The 15259-nt window shown below is 36.4% G+C and overlaps 1 protein-coding gene across 9 annotated transcripts in view; it reads left to right on the top strand.

The window, feature by feature from the left end:
* auts2a (activator of transcription and developmental regulator AUTS2 a) overlaps positions 1-15259 on the top strand; it is a 333955-nt gene that overhangs the window by 130465 nt on the left and 188231 nt on the right. For all 9 annotated transcript variants that reach the window (XM_042732629.1, XM_042732628.1, XM_042732632.1 and 6 more), the window contains one exon: positions 994-1095. In XM_042732629.1, coding sequence (XP_042588563.1) covers positions 994-1095 — 102 coding nt within the window. The remainder of the gene's footprint in view (positions 1-993; positions 1096-15259) is intronic.

Below are 15259 nucleotides of genomic sequence, written 5' to 3'. Positions count from 1 at the left end.
AAATACATAAAATCAACATTACTGTATTTGGTGTCCTATTCTCAGTGCAAAACATATGTTAGATTTAACTGTTTATCATTTATTAATTTTGAAACTTTGGTCAATGTATTTGTAGTGAAAGTGATGAAATTACCTGAAATGAAGGTGACAGAATCTAGAGATGTCTGGATCTGAACCAGCTTCTCCCATATGATCGCTTATCTTAATGGCTATATTCACACAGCAGCAAAATATGGTTGGCAGTTATTCTGCTAATTTACATAGTAAGATCAATAAGATTTTTTTTTTATATATACTCATTCAATTTATTTACAAAGTGACAAAGACGTTTATAATGTTACAAAAGATTTTTTTAACAAGGCTGCAGGTGTGTTCATTCAGTTGTACCGATTGTTCAGCTGATGGAACATCTTTCTGAAAATAAGTAGACCAAAAAAAGTCATAAAAATTATATATATGATATATATGATATAGAACCTTTATAAAGTGTGTGGTATTGTAAAAACTGTACATCTATCCTTCACAGCTTCATTTACATCTGAGATAAATTCAGTATGGTGTCTAACTTGACTAAAGTCTATTGTTGCTGAAAACTGAGCTTTGCCATCACAGGAATCAATTACTGTAGGTCTTTTACATTAACATTTTAATATTTTTTTTCACAGTATTACTGTTTTTCTATTTTTTGATCAAATAAATGCAGCTTTAGTGAGCATAACAGATTCCAAACTTTTGAACAGTACTGTACATCCAATAGCTGCCTTTTAACCAAGCTTCCATCAGTTTTGTTGTCTGGGCTGTATCCAAATGTTAATCTATTTAGTTACATAGCTTTAATAGATTATTGTATTCTGATCCAGAGAACTTCAGTATTATTTATTCTCTGGCCTACGCTTTAGTAACAGTATGTTTCAAATCTTTCAATGCCTTTTCTCTTCTTGCTGCATCTGACTGTTCTTTTTTTTCTTTTTTTGCTGTCTTTGTGTTTTCCAGCTGAAGCCGGGTCAGAACAACTGTAAAGACAGCGATAGTGAGAGCGTGAGTGGGGAATCCAAACCCTCCATCCGGAGCAGCTCCAGAGATAGACCGACAGACGTAAGTCCAAGCAAATCTGTGCATCATTAGCCAAAATAACAAAAAATTACGTTTAGTGATTTTTTTCTGTAATGATTATTTTTTCGGAAATGTGTTTTCCATGCCTGAAAGAGTCATGGAATTTCTATAATGAATATAGCTCTGCTTTAAAATATTCCATCTGCTCTTGTGTAGAGTAAAATTAACTTGCAAGTCACAATGAGGTCTGATTTGTTAGCAAATTGTTCCTTTGAGTTGTGAATCCTGCATTTATAATGGTCACAAATAATATGCAGAATTTATCACAACTGTCATTTAGAATAGAAGTTTGCTTGAATGTTTGAACAACCAGAAAATATAGTTAACACCTGAGTTAAGGTTGGCTTGGTCCCCTACAATAACTGTCTTGACACCTGATCATTATCAGTCAGTTGGTGGCTTTTCTTATCTGCCTCATTCTTAACGAGGTTCAATATTTAAACAGTGTTTTACAGTTTGTCTTATCTACTTCATTGGTCTAAAAACTGACAAGGCTCTGTGCCAACAAGAACAATAGGAGTGTTTTAAGAGCGAGCTCTTCTTGAGCTCAGTGTGTGTGTGCTTGTGTTGTCGGGGTGTGAGAGGTAGAGGAGCGCGGAGGCTGTCTTCACCCTCAGGCCTGCAGGCTCTGCTATGTGTTTGTGCTCGGGTGGTGATAAGAACATCCTATTTACTCAGCTGGCAGCTTCAGTGGAGACTCGGGCTGAAGCACAACTGTGCTTATACACCGTAGAAGTGGAGAGGACAGGAAGTAACACGGTGAAAAATGTACCAGTGACCATGCTTGGACATCAGTGATGTACCGTAAAATCACAAAGCATGTATTTTAAGCACTGGAATTCCAAATCGACTATGTTAATATTGAAATATGAAAGTGAGATTATTTTATCTGCCATGTGTGTGTTAGCAGTTGCGTTTGATCTGAATATATACATAGATTAGATTAAAGGTTTAAAAAAAAAAAAAAACTCTAAATATTTACATATCCATTTGTCAAGCTTTGCTTTATGACAGTAATTATCGGCTTATCAAAATTGTACTATCACACACTCTACACACATACAGCCATATATAACCCTCTTGAAGGAGCATTTGACCATGTAAAGGCAGTATATACAGTTTACATTGCACTGAAAGTCTTGTTTATGGATCTTATACACAGGCTTGTGTGGAAGTTCAGTCAGTCTGGCGCAGGCCCTCTTCAGACCTCAAGCCTTGGCTCCCGCAGTGGAGATGTGAGTCTGTGAGTGTGTGCCGGTGCTATCAGATATCGGGCATAATTAGAGCTGTCAGCTGGAGGGCGAGGCGAGTCGTCGGAACAGACACGGCAGAACGAGTTGAGCGCGACCGCTCCTGCATGTAGCTATAGGATGCTTGGCCAGGCATGAAATGAAATAAGTAATTTGATGTTGACATCAGAAATTGAAATGATACCTGCAGCCCCTCGTCAGGGAAGAGAGAGAAGACCGAAGAGATAAAGCATGAGAGGGGGGCCAGGAGAAGGGAAGGGAGATAGGAAGAGAAGAAATGTAAGTGGAATGGGGGAAACAGATAAAGTTAGAGATGAAACGCAAGATAAGGTTTGATTATCGGACAGGTAAAAACAACCCACTAAGAGATGCAGAATGTGTTGTGTGTGATGGGTTTTAACTTGAGTCTTAAAGGGATAGATCACCCAAAAAGAAAATTCTGTTATCACACCCCAACCTCATCCAAACCCAAACCCTCATATTCTTATTCTTAACACAAAAACAAAATTAGAATTAATCATAATCAAGACTAGATTCATTCTAGATTTTTTTTAGGTGAACTATCCTTTAAAAACGAAGTTAAAAACTTAATTTAATTTTATTTAAAATCAAGAACAATTTATGTATTAGTTATATATAAAATAAGAATAAATTATTATTATTATTACTACAGATAACTGTAGCGCCTCCGTTCAGGCGGCACACATGAACTGATCATCTTTTAATATTTACTTAAAGCACGAAATAATCATGAATGAACATCATTACATATTATATTTAAACCATGGAAAGAAGTCAATACACAAAATTTTTTAAGATTAAGTCCACTGTAGTTAATCTACTCTCCTGTATGATTTTGTCTGGCAAGATGTCAGATTTGGCGATATGATTGGTCAGATCACCTGTCAATCAAGCTATTTGTGAACAGTCAATTCTAACTTAAAAATTAGCAGTAGAATAAGGCAAACACCTCTGATAGAATTTTATTACATTTTTAATTTGACATGGAAACAAGTGAGGCTTGTCATTCTTTTTTCCCCTTTTTTTGTATTCTTTAACTGACAAAATATTGGAAACTGGAAAAAAACAGGATGGTGACTATTACTTGATAACTTGAACCTTCCCGTTATTCCTAGCCTCATTTGCATTCCCATCAAATTAATGTGCCAAGTTTGTTTGGTAAGTGCATTTCTCTGTTACTGAATATTTTGAAACCCTTGAGTTTTCTAAACAGGAAGTGGTGAAAGGTGCTGGAGATACTTCTTTTGTTTTTTTTTTCTTTCTTGCTTGAGCAGTTTCTCAGGGTTACACTCAAAGTAGAGCATCCCAGTCCTGAGGGAATGGTGGAAGCAGGTTATTCACAGTCACACCATAAAAAAGCCACTTCATACCTGCATAGAGGTACTAGATAACAGATATGGAGAGCAGGGCCTAAATGTTGGCACAGGACTGTGGGCATATTGTGCATAACTTTACTCATTCCCGCAAAGTAATGCAGAAAATTCCCGCAAACATTTATTCACTGTAGCATGAAGTTTGAATGAGTAAATAAATCTACACAGATGAACCAATCAAAATAAGTAATTTGAAATCATTCTGTCAGTCTGTAATTTCAAAAACAGCATCAGTGATTAATTGCTACTCACTCTCTCTCTTAATATAACATGCAGATGATTTTACATCAACACATCATGTCTATGATACAGGACTTTCGCTCATAAGCTGTCTACATTACCAGCACACTGCTGGTGCGCTGTATATCTCTGCACGTTATACACTGTACAAGGGTTGATCTACCAGTGAAAAACTTCTTTACTATGGAAGTCAATGGGGACCAACAACTGTTTGATTCTTCAAAATATCGTCTTTAGATACATAAGAAAATACATTTCTATGCAGTTTTGGAACAGCATGAGGGTGAGTAAATGATGACAACATTTCATTTTGAGGCGAAATATTCCTTTAATTGCTTAAAAAGTGAAAATATGGCCTGTTGGTGAGATTGAGAGGATAACAACTTATTCTGCACTTTAGTTTCCACTGACTGCACTTTAGTTTTCCAGTTACATTTTTAGTTAAATTCTATTCAAAGTTTAAATTCAAACTTATTGTAGACTATTGCGCAACAAAAATTACCTCACTGGACCATCTGCCATCTACATTGAGATTTTTTTTTATAAAATATGTTTAAAATATGACCACTCCCCTATCCTTTTCCTTTTTTTAAAGTAATGAGTCTCCTAAAATGAAAATTCTGTCCCTAGAGAGTTTATTTAAAAAGATTATATATTTTTTGACATGTTTATCGTTTATATATATTCATGACGGCATACGCACACCATTTTCATAAAAGTGAAGCAAAAATGAAGGGAAAGCTTGAGTTGGGGTTACGAGGAGTAATTCTAGCTCTTGTTATGGACTGTTTGGCAGTGTGCTAATGATGTCTTCTCTCCCGTACTCCTTTCCACTGCACTGATGAAAAAAAAAACGAGAGAGACAGAGCCTGGTGTTGATCTACGCTTGACAGAGAGGAAGCTGGGGTCAAAAGAGGTCACACAGGACATCTTGCTCACTTCCTCCCCCTTCTTTTCCTCTTTTCCTCACCCTCTCTCCTCCCTCTCCCTCTCTCCCCCTGTCCCCATGTGCTGCCAGCTCATTAAGCTACAAATGGTGCATCAGCCTTGTTCTCGCCAGCGGTAACCCCAAACCTTGGATAAATTGGCAGGCTTGCTGTATTTGCTCCGAAGCCCCGGGTCCCCTTTCAGCCGTGTTTGAAGCCAGCATGGCGGCACGGTTTCCCCAGGCAGGGTGGCTGGAGGCCAGGGCAAAGGGAAGAGGAGAGAAGGGGATGTGTGGCGGCGACAGGGCGAATCAAACACACATGTGTTTAGTCTCTGCGGCAGGAGTGAAATGCCATCATTATCCGGCTGCCTATCAAATAAATTGGCAATTACAGGGCGCCGGATTCCAGTAAACAGCACATTAATGCTTTTCTTTTGGTGTGTGTGTGTTTGCCGAGAGGGATGGGGGACGGACGCATCGTGCCCCCTGAGCGTTTGCTGCCTTTGCCCACCCATCACCATCTTGCTGATGAGAGACAAAGCAGGAGACGATAATGAGGTCAGTCCGAGTCGGGAACAAAATCAAACTAAAAGGCTTAAATATGACAGTTAATTTAACATCATCGTCACTGCGGTGTCCCTCCTATGGAGGGACCGTCCTAAAGCGGCTCTTTAACTCTCATAACAGCCTGCTAATCTGACGCAGAGAGGCACAGACAGACAGCAGAAAGAGACCGAGAGACTTAGAGAAAGCGGTGACATTACCTGCTCTTTGGTCACCATAGTGACAGTACTCTGGGATTTCTGGGTAACACGTTTTATTGCTCATTCATCATTCAGTGTGGTCTTAACGGAGGCAGAGCAATGAAATATTTACATTGAGGGTCAGGTGGCAGTTTGGCCTGTTTAGTGGTCTGTCATGTGCGGGGGTCGGGTGTGTAGCGTATCAAGACATGCTGTCTACACACACATATACACATATACACAAGAAATCTGCAGATTTTCAGATTTGTGTTTTATTCAGAATTATCATCACAGCAGTGCTATTCCGAAAAGAGCAGTCAAACCTGATTTTGAGTGTGAACAGAATCAGAAATCAGTTTCAGAATTTAGTTAGGATACAGAACTCAGATGTAAATTTGGATTCGTAATCTCAGCAGTTCTATTCATTATAGATAAATAATAGACAGACCTGATTTTGAGTCAGAAGAAACAGAATCAGAATTCAGATTCAGAATTCAATTTAGATACAGAGTTCAGATCTCAATTCAGATTCATAATCTAAGCAGTTCTATTTATTATAAATAGATAATAGACAGACCTGTTTAAGACTCAGAAGGAACAGTCATAAATCAGATTCAGAACTCACATTATGGATAGAGAACAGAAAGGCCTGTTTTAGTGTCAGAAGGAACAGAATCAGAATTCAGATTCTGAATTCAGTTTATATACAGAGTTCAGATCTCAATTCAGATGCATAATCTCATCAGTGCTTTTCATAATAGGTGAGGAAAACCGGATTGTAAGGGTGAATGAACAGATTCAGGGATACAGAATTTAGATTTAGACTTTTAGCAATATTATTCATAATAGGTAAGACAGACCCAATTTTGAGGTTGAAGAAACAGAATCAGGATTGAGAATTCAGTTAGGATGCAGAATTCAGATAAAAATTCAGATTCATAATTTCAGCAGTGCTATTAATAATAGATTAGACAGATCTGATTTTAAGGTTGAAAGAACAGAAGTGGAATTCAGATTCAGAATAGTACAAACATAACATTTTCATAAATGTATTATTAACAATTTTATTAAAATTTTACATAGAATCATGGAAATTGTCACATTTTAATTAAACTTTAGAATTTTACAGAAATTGCGTTTGTCTATCCACATGAGAAGCAATAATACTCACTACAAACTCATTGCAGCTAGTTTATTTATGCTTACGTTTCCAGTACTTCATCTAAATGTTGTCTAAATGAAATGTTATGAAAATCATTCTTTTTCCCGGTCTCTCGGGCATTTGCTTTGGAACTCTCTGAGTGGTTTGTGAGGATTTGTAGCCCCCTTGCCATTCTGCAGTGAACATATTTGAATCCAGCGTCGTGGTTAGTGGCTGTAGATTATTAGTTCTGCCTGTGCTGGGAGATTCTTTCGCTATGTGGTAAAACAATCTCCACCCTGTAATTACGCCCGCTGGAGCAGATTTATGTCATATAATATAGATGTTGTTCTTAATGATTACTATTATTATTTGATTTCACCGGGACGTGGAAAGAGTCCACAGCGTTTTGCAGAGAGGTCATGTTTCTGCCGGAGCTTTTGACCTGCGGATATAGCTCTCTCGTGGCTGAAGTCAAAACAGATTACATTAGAGTCAAACTTTCCGCTCTCTGTTTGTCACGGATCCTCAAACCTCACTGCTAATTTTGATTATTCTTCTACACAGTTGTTATAATGAGGTCAGGGGCCCTTACATGCTGAGAAATGCAGACCAATTTGCTCTGACATGGAAGTTGTAATTGCTCGCATCAATTATCTAGTAGTTCTTTTGCCATCTCCATTCGTCACTCCCGTTCTCTCTCTCTTCTTCTCCCACTCACTCTAATTTGAAATGTTCCTTATTAGAGACCAGCATTTAGATATAGCAGTTGCACCGCACATATAATTAGCTGATTATCATGGCAGGAGTTAAAGTGTTTGAACAGGAGTTCGGAATGTGTGTGTGTTTGTGCATCTGTGCTAGTGTGCCTGTATTTGAGGAATTGTAGTGAGGTTGTTTTTGCCTGTCAGTGTGTTTATAACTGTCAGTGCGTTGTCTGAGTGTGGAAAGGGGTACGGAGTGTGTCTGAAGAACAGGAGTGGTTATGATTGCTTTATAGCTTAACAGCACTGTTCTAAATCAGCTGTCAGTCACTCTGACCCGAAACACGGCTGGTGACAGCACCTCAATAAACCTGCCACTCATCCCTGTCTGCTTTGCAGTTATGCCTAAAACTGGTCAGCGCTGCACACACACACACTTATATGGAAGGATAGCACTCTCCCTTTAGATACCACAGCTGTTTTTTTATCCTCAAAGTTTATACTTTTAGCACAGCCCAGAGCTGTAAAAAAATCTGAAAAAAGAACATTCACATTAAAAATAGATATATTTTTATACACATTTTAAAGTCATCCATATTAGGTTACTTAAGGACTATTTTGAGGACTGGAAATATGTATACTAACTTTTTCAGAGTAACTTTTTTTGGTATAGGAAAAAACAAACTTACTACACTTCCTTGTTTATATTGTGGCAGGATGTAAACTGCATTATTGCATAAACATGTGTATACATATATATGCACAATTTTATTTGCATACATTTAGTACACTCACATAGAGTGATATATATACTATATAGCAAACCTCAACTGCTAGATTTTTTCATTTTGTAGCAAAATGTCACCAAAAACAGCCTCTCTACAGTTTTAAATTGTTCTTGTTTAAACTATTTTTCATTTTATTTTATTGCTCCATGGTAAAACACAAAAACATTTCATTTTCTTCTTTAGATAATTTAAATTCCCATGTGCAAAAGGGATCAGAAAGAAGATAAAATCTTATAATATCTGTCCCCTATTCCAAAAGCAAAATAACCTTTCTTAAGCAGCATACCAACCAAGTTACACTGACAAAAAAAAAACAAAACAATGTTGGTTTAAAAATCATCATTCATGCAGTATAATAATTCAGGCAATGCCCAAACAACAAAACAACAGTAATCCAATACATACATACTGACCAATATTACTAAAGCCAATATATATAGAGCAAAACAAAACCAAGCAAAAACCCAAAACAACATAGACCTCACCATATTAATACTGACTGAATATACTCTGTTTATACTTATACTTAAACTGATCAATATTACTACAACTTTTAAGATTTTATGCAAAGGAGTTCCACACTTTTACTCCCCATAACTGAAGGGCACATTTGTTTTATTGTTGTACGTGCAAATTGATGTTTAAAATTATACCTTCTCCTACTGAACTCTTTTTCTAACTGATAAAGGTGTTGTATTTTCTCTGGTAACATTTTATGTCTTGCTTTAAAACAAATTATTAATGTTTGAAACTTAACCAAATCTTCTAACTTTAATATTCTGGATTTCGCAAATAATTTACTTGTATGTTCTCGAAAGTTAACTTTATGAATAATTCTTATGGCTCTCTTCTGTAGAATAGATAAAGGTTTGATATTTATCTGATATGTGTTCCCCCAGACTTCTATGCAATAAATAAAATATGGTACGATGAGTGAACTATAAAGTATTTTCATTGTTTCCTTATTTAATACCTCCTTCACTTTGTTTAAAACAAAAAAAATGTTTTGGCAGATTTTTCTTTTAATGTGTGCTATGTGAGGTTTCCATGATAACTTATCCATAATTACACCAAGAAAACGAAACTCAAACACTCTCTCAATATCAACTCCATCTATGGATAAGGCAACAGATTCATTTATTTTCCTATTTCCAAAGACCATAAATTTTGTCTTTTTTAAATTCAATGACAACTTATTTACATCAAACCCATTTCTTCAGTTTTGTCATTTCATATTCAATAGATTCTACTAATTTCTGTATATTATTTCCAGAACTGAAAAAATTAGTATCATCTGCAAATAAAACAAACTGTAATAACTTGGAAACATCACAAATATCATTAATATATAAAAAGAAAAAGTTTAGGTCCCAAAATAGAACCCTGTGGTACCCCACATTTAATTTCCATAAGTTCAGATTTGACATCAGTTAACTGTACATATTGTTTCCTGTTATGCAGATAACTTCTCAACCAATTAAGGGCCATTCCTCTTATTCCATACCAACTTAATTTAGAAAGTAAAATATCATGATTCAAAGTATCAAATGCCTTTTTCAAATCAATAAACACTCCTACTGTGAATTTCTTTTCATCTGTTGCTGTTGTTATTTCTTCAACAATATTCATTAAGGCAGTCGCTGTGGACCTTTTTTGCCTAAAGCCATACTGGCTTTCACTCAGCAGGTGATGCTTTTCTAAAAAAAAATGTCCAACTTATAAACAAAAAGTTTTTCCAGTACCTTTGAAAACTGTGAAAGTAATGAAACCGGTCTATAGTTATCGAAGCTTTGCTTATTTCCTGCTTTAAATAGTGGAATAACTTTTGCCCTCTTCATTCTTTCTGGAAAAATACCACTTGCAAAGGAAAGATTACAAATATAACAAAGGGGTTTGACAACACAGTCAATTGTCTTTTTTAATATAATCATATCTATTCCATCACAGTCAATGGAAGTCTTACTCTTTGACTTAGAAACAATAGAAATAATTTCTGATTCACTAACAACCCCTAAAAACATTGACTGCAGTACTCTGCTATCTCCTCTCCCCCCTCTTTGTAATGACATGTCATGTATCTTGATACTATCTGCCAGATTTGGCCCCATATTTACAAAAAAAGAATTAAATTCATTAGCCACCTCATTCAAATCATGCATTGTCTTATTATTATAAATAAAATGATCAGGCAAGGCTATATGTGCTGTTTTGTTACCCATTACTTTATTCAAAATGTTCCATGTACCTTTTAGATTATTTTTATTATCATTCAACAGTTTATTATAATAATCCTTCTTAGCCTGTCTCATAATTACTACTAGCTTATTTTTATAGACCTTATATTTCATTTCAGCAGTATTTGTTCTATATTTTATAAAATTTCTATAAAGTTTGTTTTTCTTTTTGCATGCCTTCCTCAATCCTTTTGATACCCATGGCTTTCTATTTTCATTTACTTTTTGTTTGTGTACCACTATTGGACAATGTTTATCATAATATGCTATATACCTTTTCAGAAAAGCATTGTAGGCAGCATCAACATCCTCCACATACACCCCTTCCCATTCTTCATTTAGGAGATCAATCCGAAACCCTATTTATAGCATCATCATTTCTTACTCTTACCAGTCTACACCCTATCTCCTCCTTTACTTCTTTTTAATTGCCAAGAAAAAAAGTAACAAAAATTGGCAAGTGATCACTTACATCATTTATAACTAATCCACATTTTATGTTTTCTTTAAAGCAGTTTATAAAGATATTATCGATTAAGGTTACTGATTGCTCTGTAATTCTACTGGGTTTATCAATCAACGGATATAACCCCTCTTCCATACATTATCTCAAGAAAGTCAGCGGATGACTTCTGCTTGGTAACCTTTAATAAATCAATATTGAAATCTCCACAAACTAAAAAAGTTTTATTTTCATTTACCTTACTCAGTAACTCATCCATCTTTTCTATAAATGTATCCATCAGAGACCCAGGTCGTCTATATATACACGTAAACAATTATATTACTCATCTTTTCCAATTCAATTTCCACCGATATGCATTCCATTATATCATCAATTGCCATCGTCATACCCTGAATTTGTTTACATTTTAAATCTTCATTCACAAACAAAGCAACCCCTCCTGATCTCTTATTTGTTCTATTAATGTGATACAATTCATATCCATCAATATGAAATACAACACCTCGTTCTTCTTGCATCCATGTTTCTGATAAAGCTATCACCATAAATCGTCCCTTAAGAGTATGCAAGTATATTATCGCATAGCTCTCTATATAAAGTTATAATACAGTATATCCAACTTTAGAGCCATACATTGTACAGTACATTGATTTAAAAACATATATACTATATAGAAAATCTCAGCTGTGTGAATTATTATTCTTTTTTTAAATCAAAATGTAACTATATAATCACCTAGTTCTGCATGCATCATTATAAAATGTAAACTATATTATTGCCCAGATCTAATCTGCAAAATGTGACTATAAGGCATGAAGATATTAAAATATTATAAACTTAAATATCATGATTTTCTGTGAAGCTGCTTTGAAAACGGTTGTGACTGCTATACAAATACATTTGGCTCAACATTTGATTGTCTTTTTAATTTAAGCATTTCAAAGGTCCAGGTGTGAGTCACAATTTACTTTGAATGATCAATTATAATCTGAATTTTGCTGTCACAAATTACACAATTCAAATCAAAGTCTTACTGAAGAAAACATCTTTAGAGTCTCATGGCCGCTAAGACATGTTTATAGTCTGTACATCATCCTCAGTTCATCGACTGTTGGCAGGTGTGGACTAAGTTGAACCTGAGAGTGTTTTTGTGTGAATGTGGCAGCAGATTTTGACACACAGTGACAGGGTGGTCTGCTTGCATCACAGCGTGTCTGTATTGGGCTGTCATTATCTAACAGCTAACTGTCCATCATGGGCGATGGGGAAAGGGACAGCACAGATGAACATATCCACACATACAGACAGCACTTAACCATCGGGTCAAGAACCAATCATATTGAGGCTCTAAAGCCTCAGGTGCTAACCTTCAGAGAATGAAGTCGACAATGGCTTGTGTAAGAATAGTAGTATATTTATTTTATTTTTACTTTTACTTTATTTTTACAATTTTAACTATTTTTATTTATTTATTTGGTTTCATTTTAATTGGTTTTTGGCCAGAGAGTGGTGATTAAACATAAAATGAAACTGAGACTTGATTCTGAACTTAAGCTCCTAGAACGTGACCAAGAGCTCGGTTGCTCAATGTGCAAGTTTTTTTTTTTTTTTTTTTTTATTGTCTTGAAATGTTGTTCATCTGATTTTATTAGTTTGATTTGGTTAACAGAGTGTCTGGAACAAAGCCAGCTTCCAGCGAAGTACCCTTGAATCCAGTCCATTTCAGCATCATCCAGTCATACACCAGCTAACCTTGTTCCATTTTCTACAAATTCCTCTTCCTTTCACCCACAGACGGTGAGAGGAAGGGAGTGAGAGAGAAGCAGACAAAAAGTGCTGGCAGGGACTAGATTGTCTCTTTCTCTTTGTCGTCTTTTCAGATCAGAGTGCATATTGTAATGCCATTTAAATGCCCGCCTTTTCCTCATTTTATTTTAGTTTTTTCCCCTTTCGAATAGAGATGGATAGCTTGGAGGAATCTCCCTCTTGCTGTCATTCTCGCTCTGTCTCGCTTTAGTGTTAAGGTCAGTTCATCATAGTGAGTTGAATAAGTGGAGCCTGAGGGAATCTTAACAAAGGTCTTGTTCTGATTGGATAATGACAGCAAGGAGCAAGAGAAATCGCTAGTTGCCATAGCAATAAGAGACCAACGTGGGTACCATATTCTGTATGTGCGAGAATGCAGCAGAGAAAGAATGAAGAAAAGAAATGATTTTTGACTCGGAGCCTGTATAGGAAGCATGTCTGTGTCTTGCTTGTATGACATTCAGAACTAACAGCATAGGGGTGCAATGCGTCGTACCCCTCACCCTCTGCGGCGCGAGCATCAATTGAGTAAAGTTGTCAAATACATCGCTTTTACAGAAAATACCTTGGCTATGAGCTAAAATAAACTGAACCTTGCCCACCAGGATACAGGCATCAGTCGCTTTCATAAACACCATCACAAGCTCAGTTCTCCTGGGCCTACAAATCACCCTGACCTAGAGCCTCTGTGTGTGTGTTTTCAACTGAGCTGCCACGACCCTATTCCCCAAGCCTGTGTTGTAAATATACCAGACTTCTTTCTCTTCCTGCAATTTTTTCCCCTGCTTGTTTGGCTTCCTCAGAGGCGACTCGTGTTTTCACTCCTTAATGATCCTTCCTTATGATGGATCGAGACTGCCTTGCCCAGGCCAAGTAGCGCTGCCGTATCTTCAGCATCCAGGTGCTGATGGAAAGGCTGTGTGAGGTTCTCCAGGGATGAGAGAAAGTGGGAAGAGAAGTTGGAAAGGTCTCATATTGTGAGGTTGTAGGCCTGGTTACTCTCCATTTCTTCTCGTAGAGCATGGCCGAAACTGTTCAGTACTGCCAATCAACTTTCTCACTGTTGTGCTGGAATTGCAAAATTGACTTTTGGCTTCTGTAGAATATTTTATTTTAAAATAAAAAAGCAGTGAGACATGAATTTACCACTTTTTGAATTTTAGTTGGTGTGTAGTGTGTATGCTTGGGCATAAAAAAGTTAAAAATCTCAAAGTCCACTCCAAAGGGAGATATTTTGTTTAAAAAAAAACACTTTTCTAGAACTACAACGAATGGCTCGTTTGGACTACAGTGTTGTTTTCCGGGTTTTGTGATGTCACAAATCGGCCCATTAGAATATCATTAAAAGAAATCCCGCCTACATAAATTCGAATGGTTGGGGGGTTGGGAGGGGCGTGGTCGTGGTTGGAACGCTTAGTTGAGTGCATCAGACAAGAAGACGACGACGAAGAAGTGCTGCTGTAGCATCAAGTTTTCGCCATGTTGAAGAAACGCTCGGTGGGCCCATTATCTTCACGCCCAGCCTTCCCGCTGTTTCGTCCTCCATAGGATTTTAATGTGTGAATGTGTCCACTGGGCTGCAGTGAGAAGGTATATCACTCGGCTCTGAACCATTACACTGTATTTAAAGGGGCTTTTAACACACTGCGGGCGTCACAGTCACATTGTGCTTATTGACGTTCGGTTAATGGACTGCGCTGTGTTTTTCAGTCACTCAGACCCAGATCAGAGAGTGTGTCTGCTGAGAATAAAGCATGAAAGTCTTCATGACTTCATTCAAAGTACAGAACTATATAATCAAAGGAAATGAGTAAATAAAAAAAATAATATTTTTTGACTTAGTTTTGCAAAAGACTAAAGATTTATAACAAGTCGCTAAGTTTTATTGCCTTAAACTACATGTTTTCCTCCTCATATGCAAAAGAAAAAAAATACATGTGATGAAATGAAAAAGTAAAGTAGTTACTGGTTTTTGATTTTCATCCAGCAGTCATTTTAATGGCATGTCAGGCCATGCGGGTGGTTGGGGAAACATAAATTCTTGCTGGGTGTTCTAAATCCAGCCAAGGTTCCAGAACTATCTGTCACGGTTCTGTTGAGATTTATGCTTGAGTGGAAGAGGCTGAGTACACACAGAGTGTTAAAGAGTCCTGTAAAGAACAAGCTATTAAAACATCCACCTCAAACCACCATTATAGTATAACCCTGCCCAGAACCGACATCTGAATCCAGACCAGAGCCATGGGAGTCAAGTCTGAGACCATTAGTGAAATATTACACTATTGTGTAATATTTAAAATATAACTATATAAAAATATATAAAATATTTCATTTCATTTGAGTTCTAAAATTCAGCTCCTTCTTAGAAATAGGGCTAAATATTAAATATTTCTTACATCATACCATTTTTTTTTTTACCTTTCTGTTTATTTAAATTTTTTAATTTAATTTT

Source organism: Cyprinus carpio, chromosome B10 (assembly GCF_018340385.1).
Source record: "Cyprinus carpio isolate SPL01 chromosome B10, ASM1834038v1, whole genome shotgun sequence".
Classification (NCBI taxonomy): domain Eukaryota; kingdom Metazoa; phylum Chordata; class Actinopteri; order Cypriniformes; family Cyprinidae; genus Cyprinus; species Cyprinus carpio.
The sequence above is the reverse complement of the archived record's forward strand: the minus strand, read 5'-3'. Positions and strand labels throughout refer to the sequence as shown.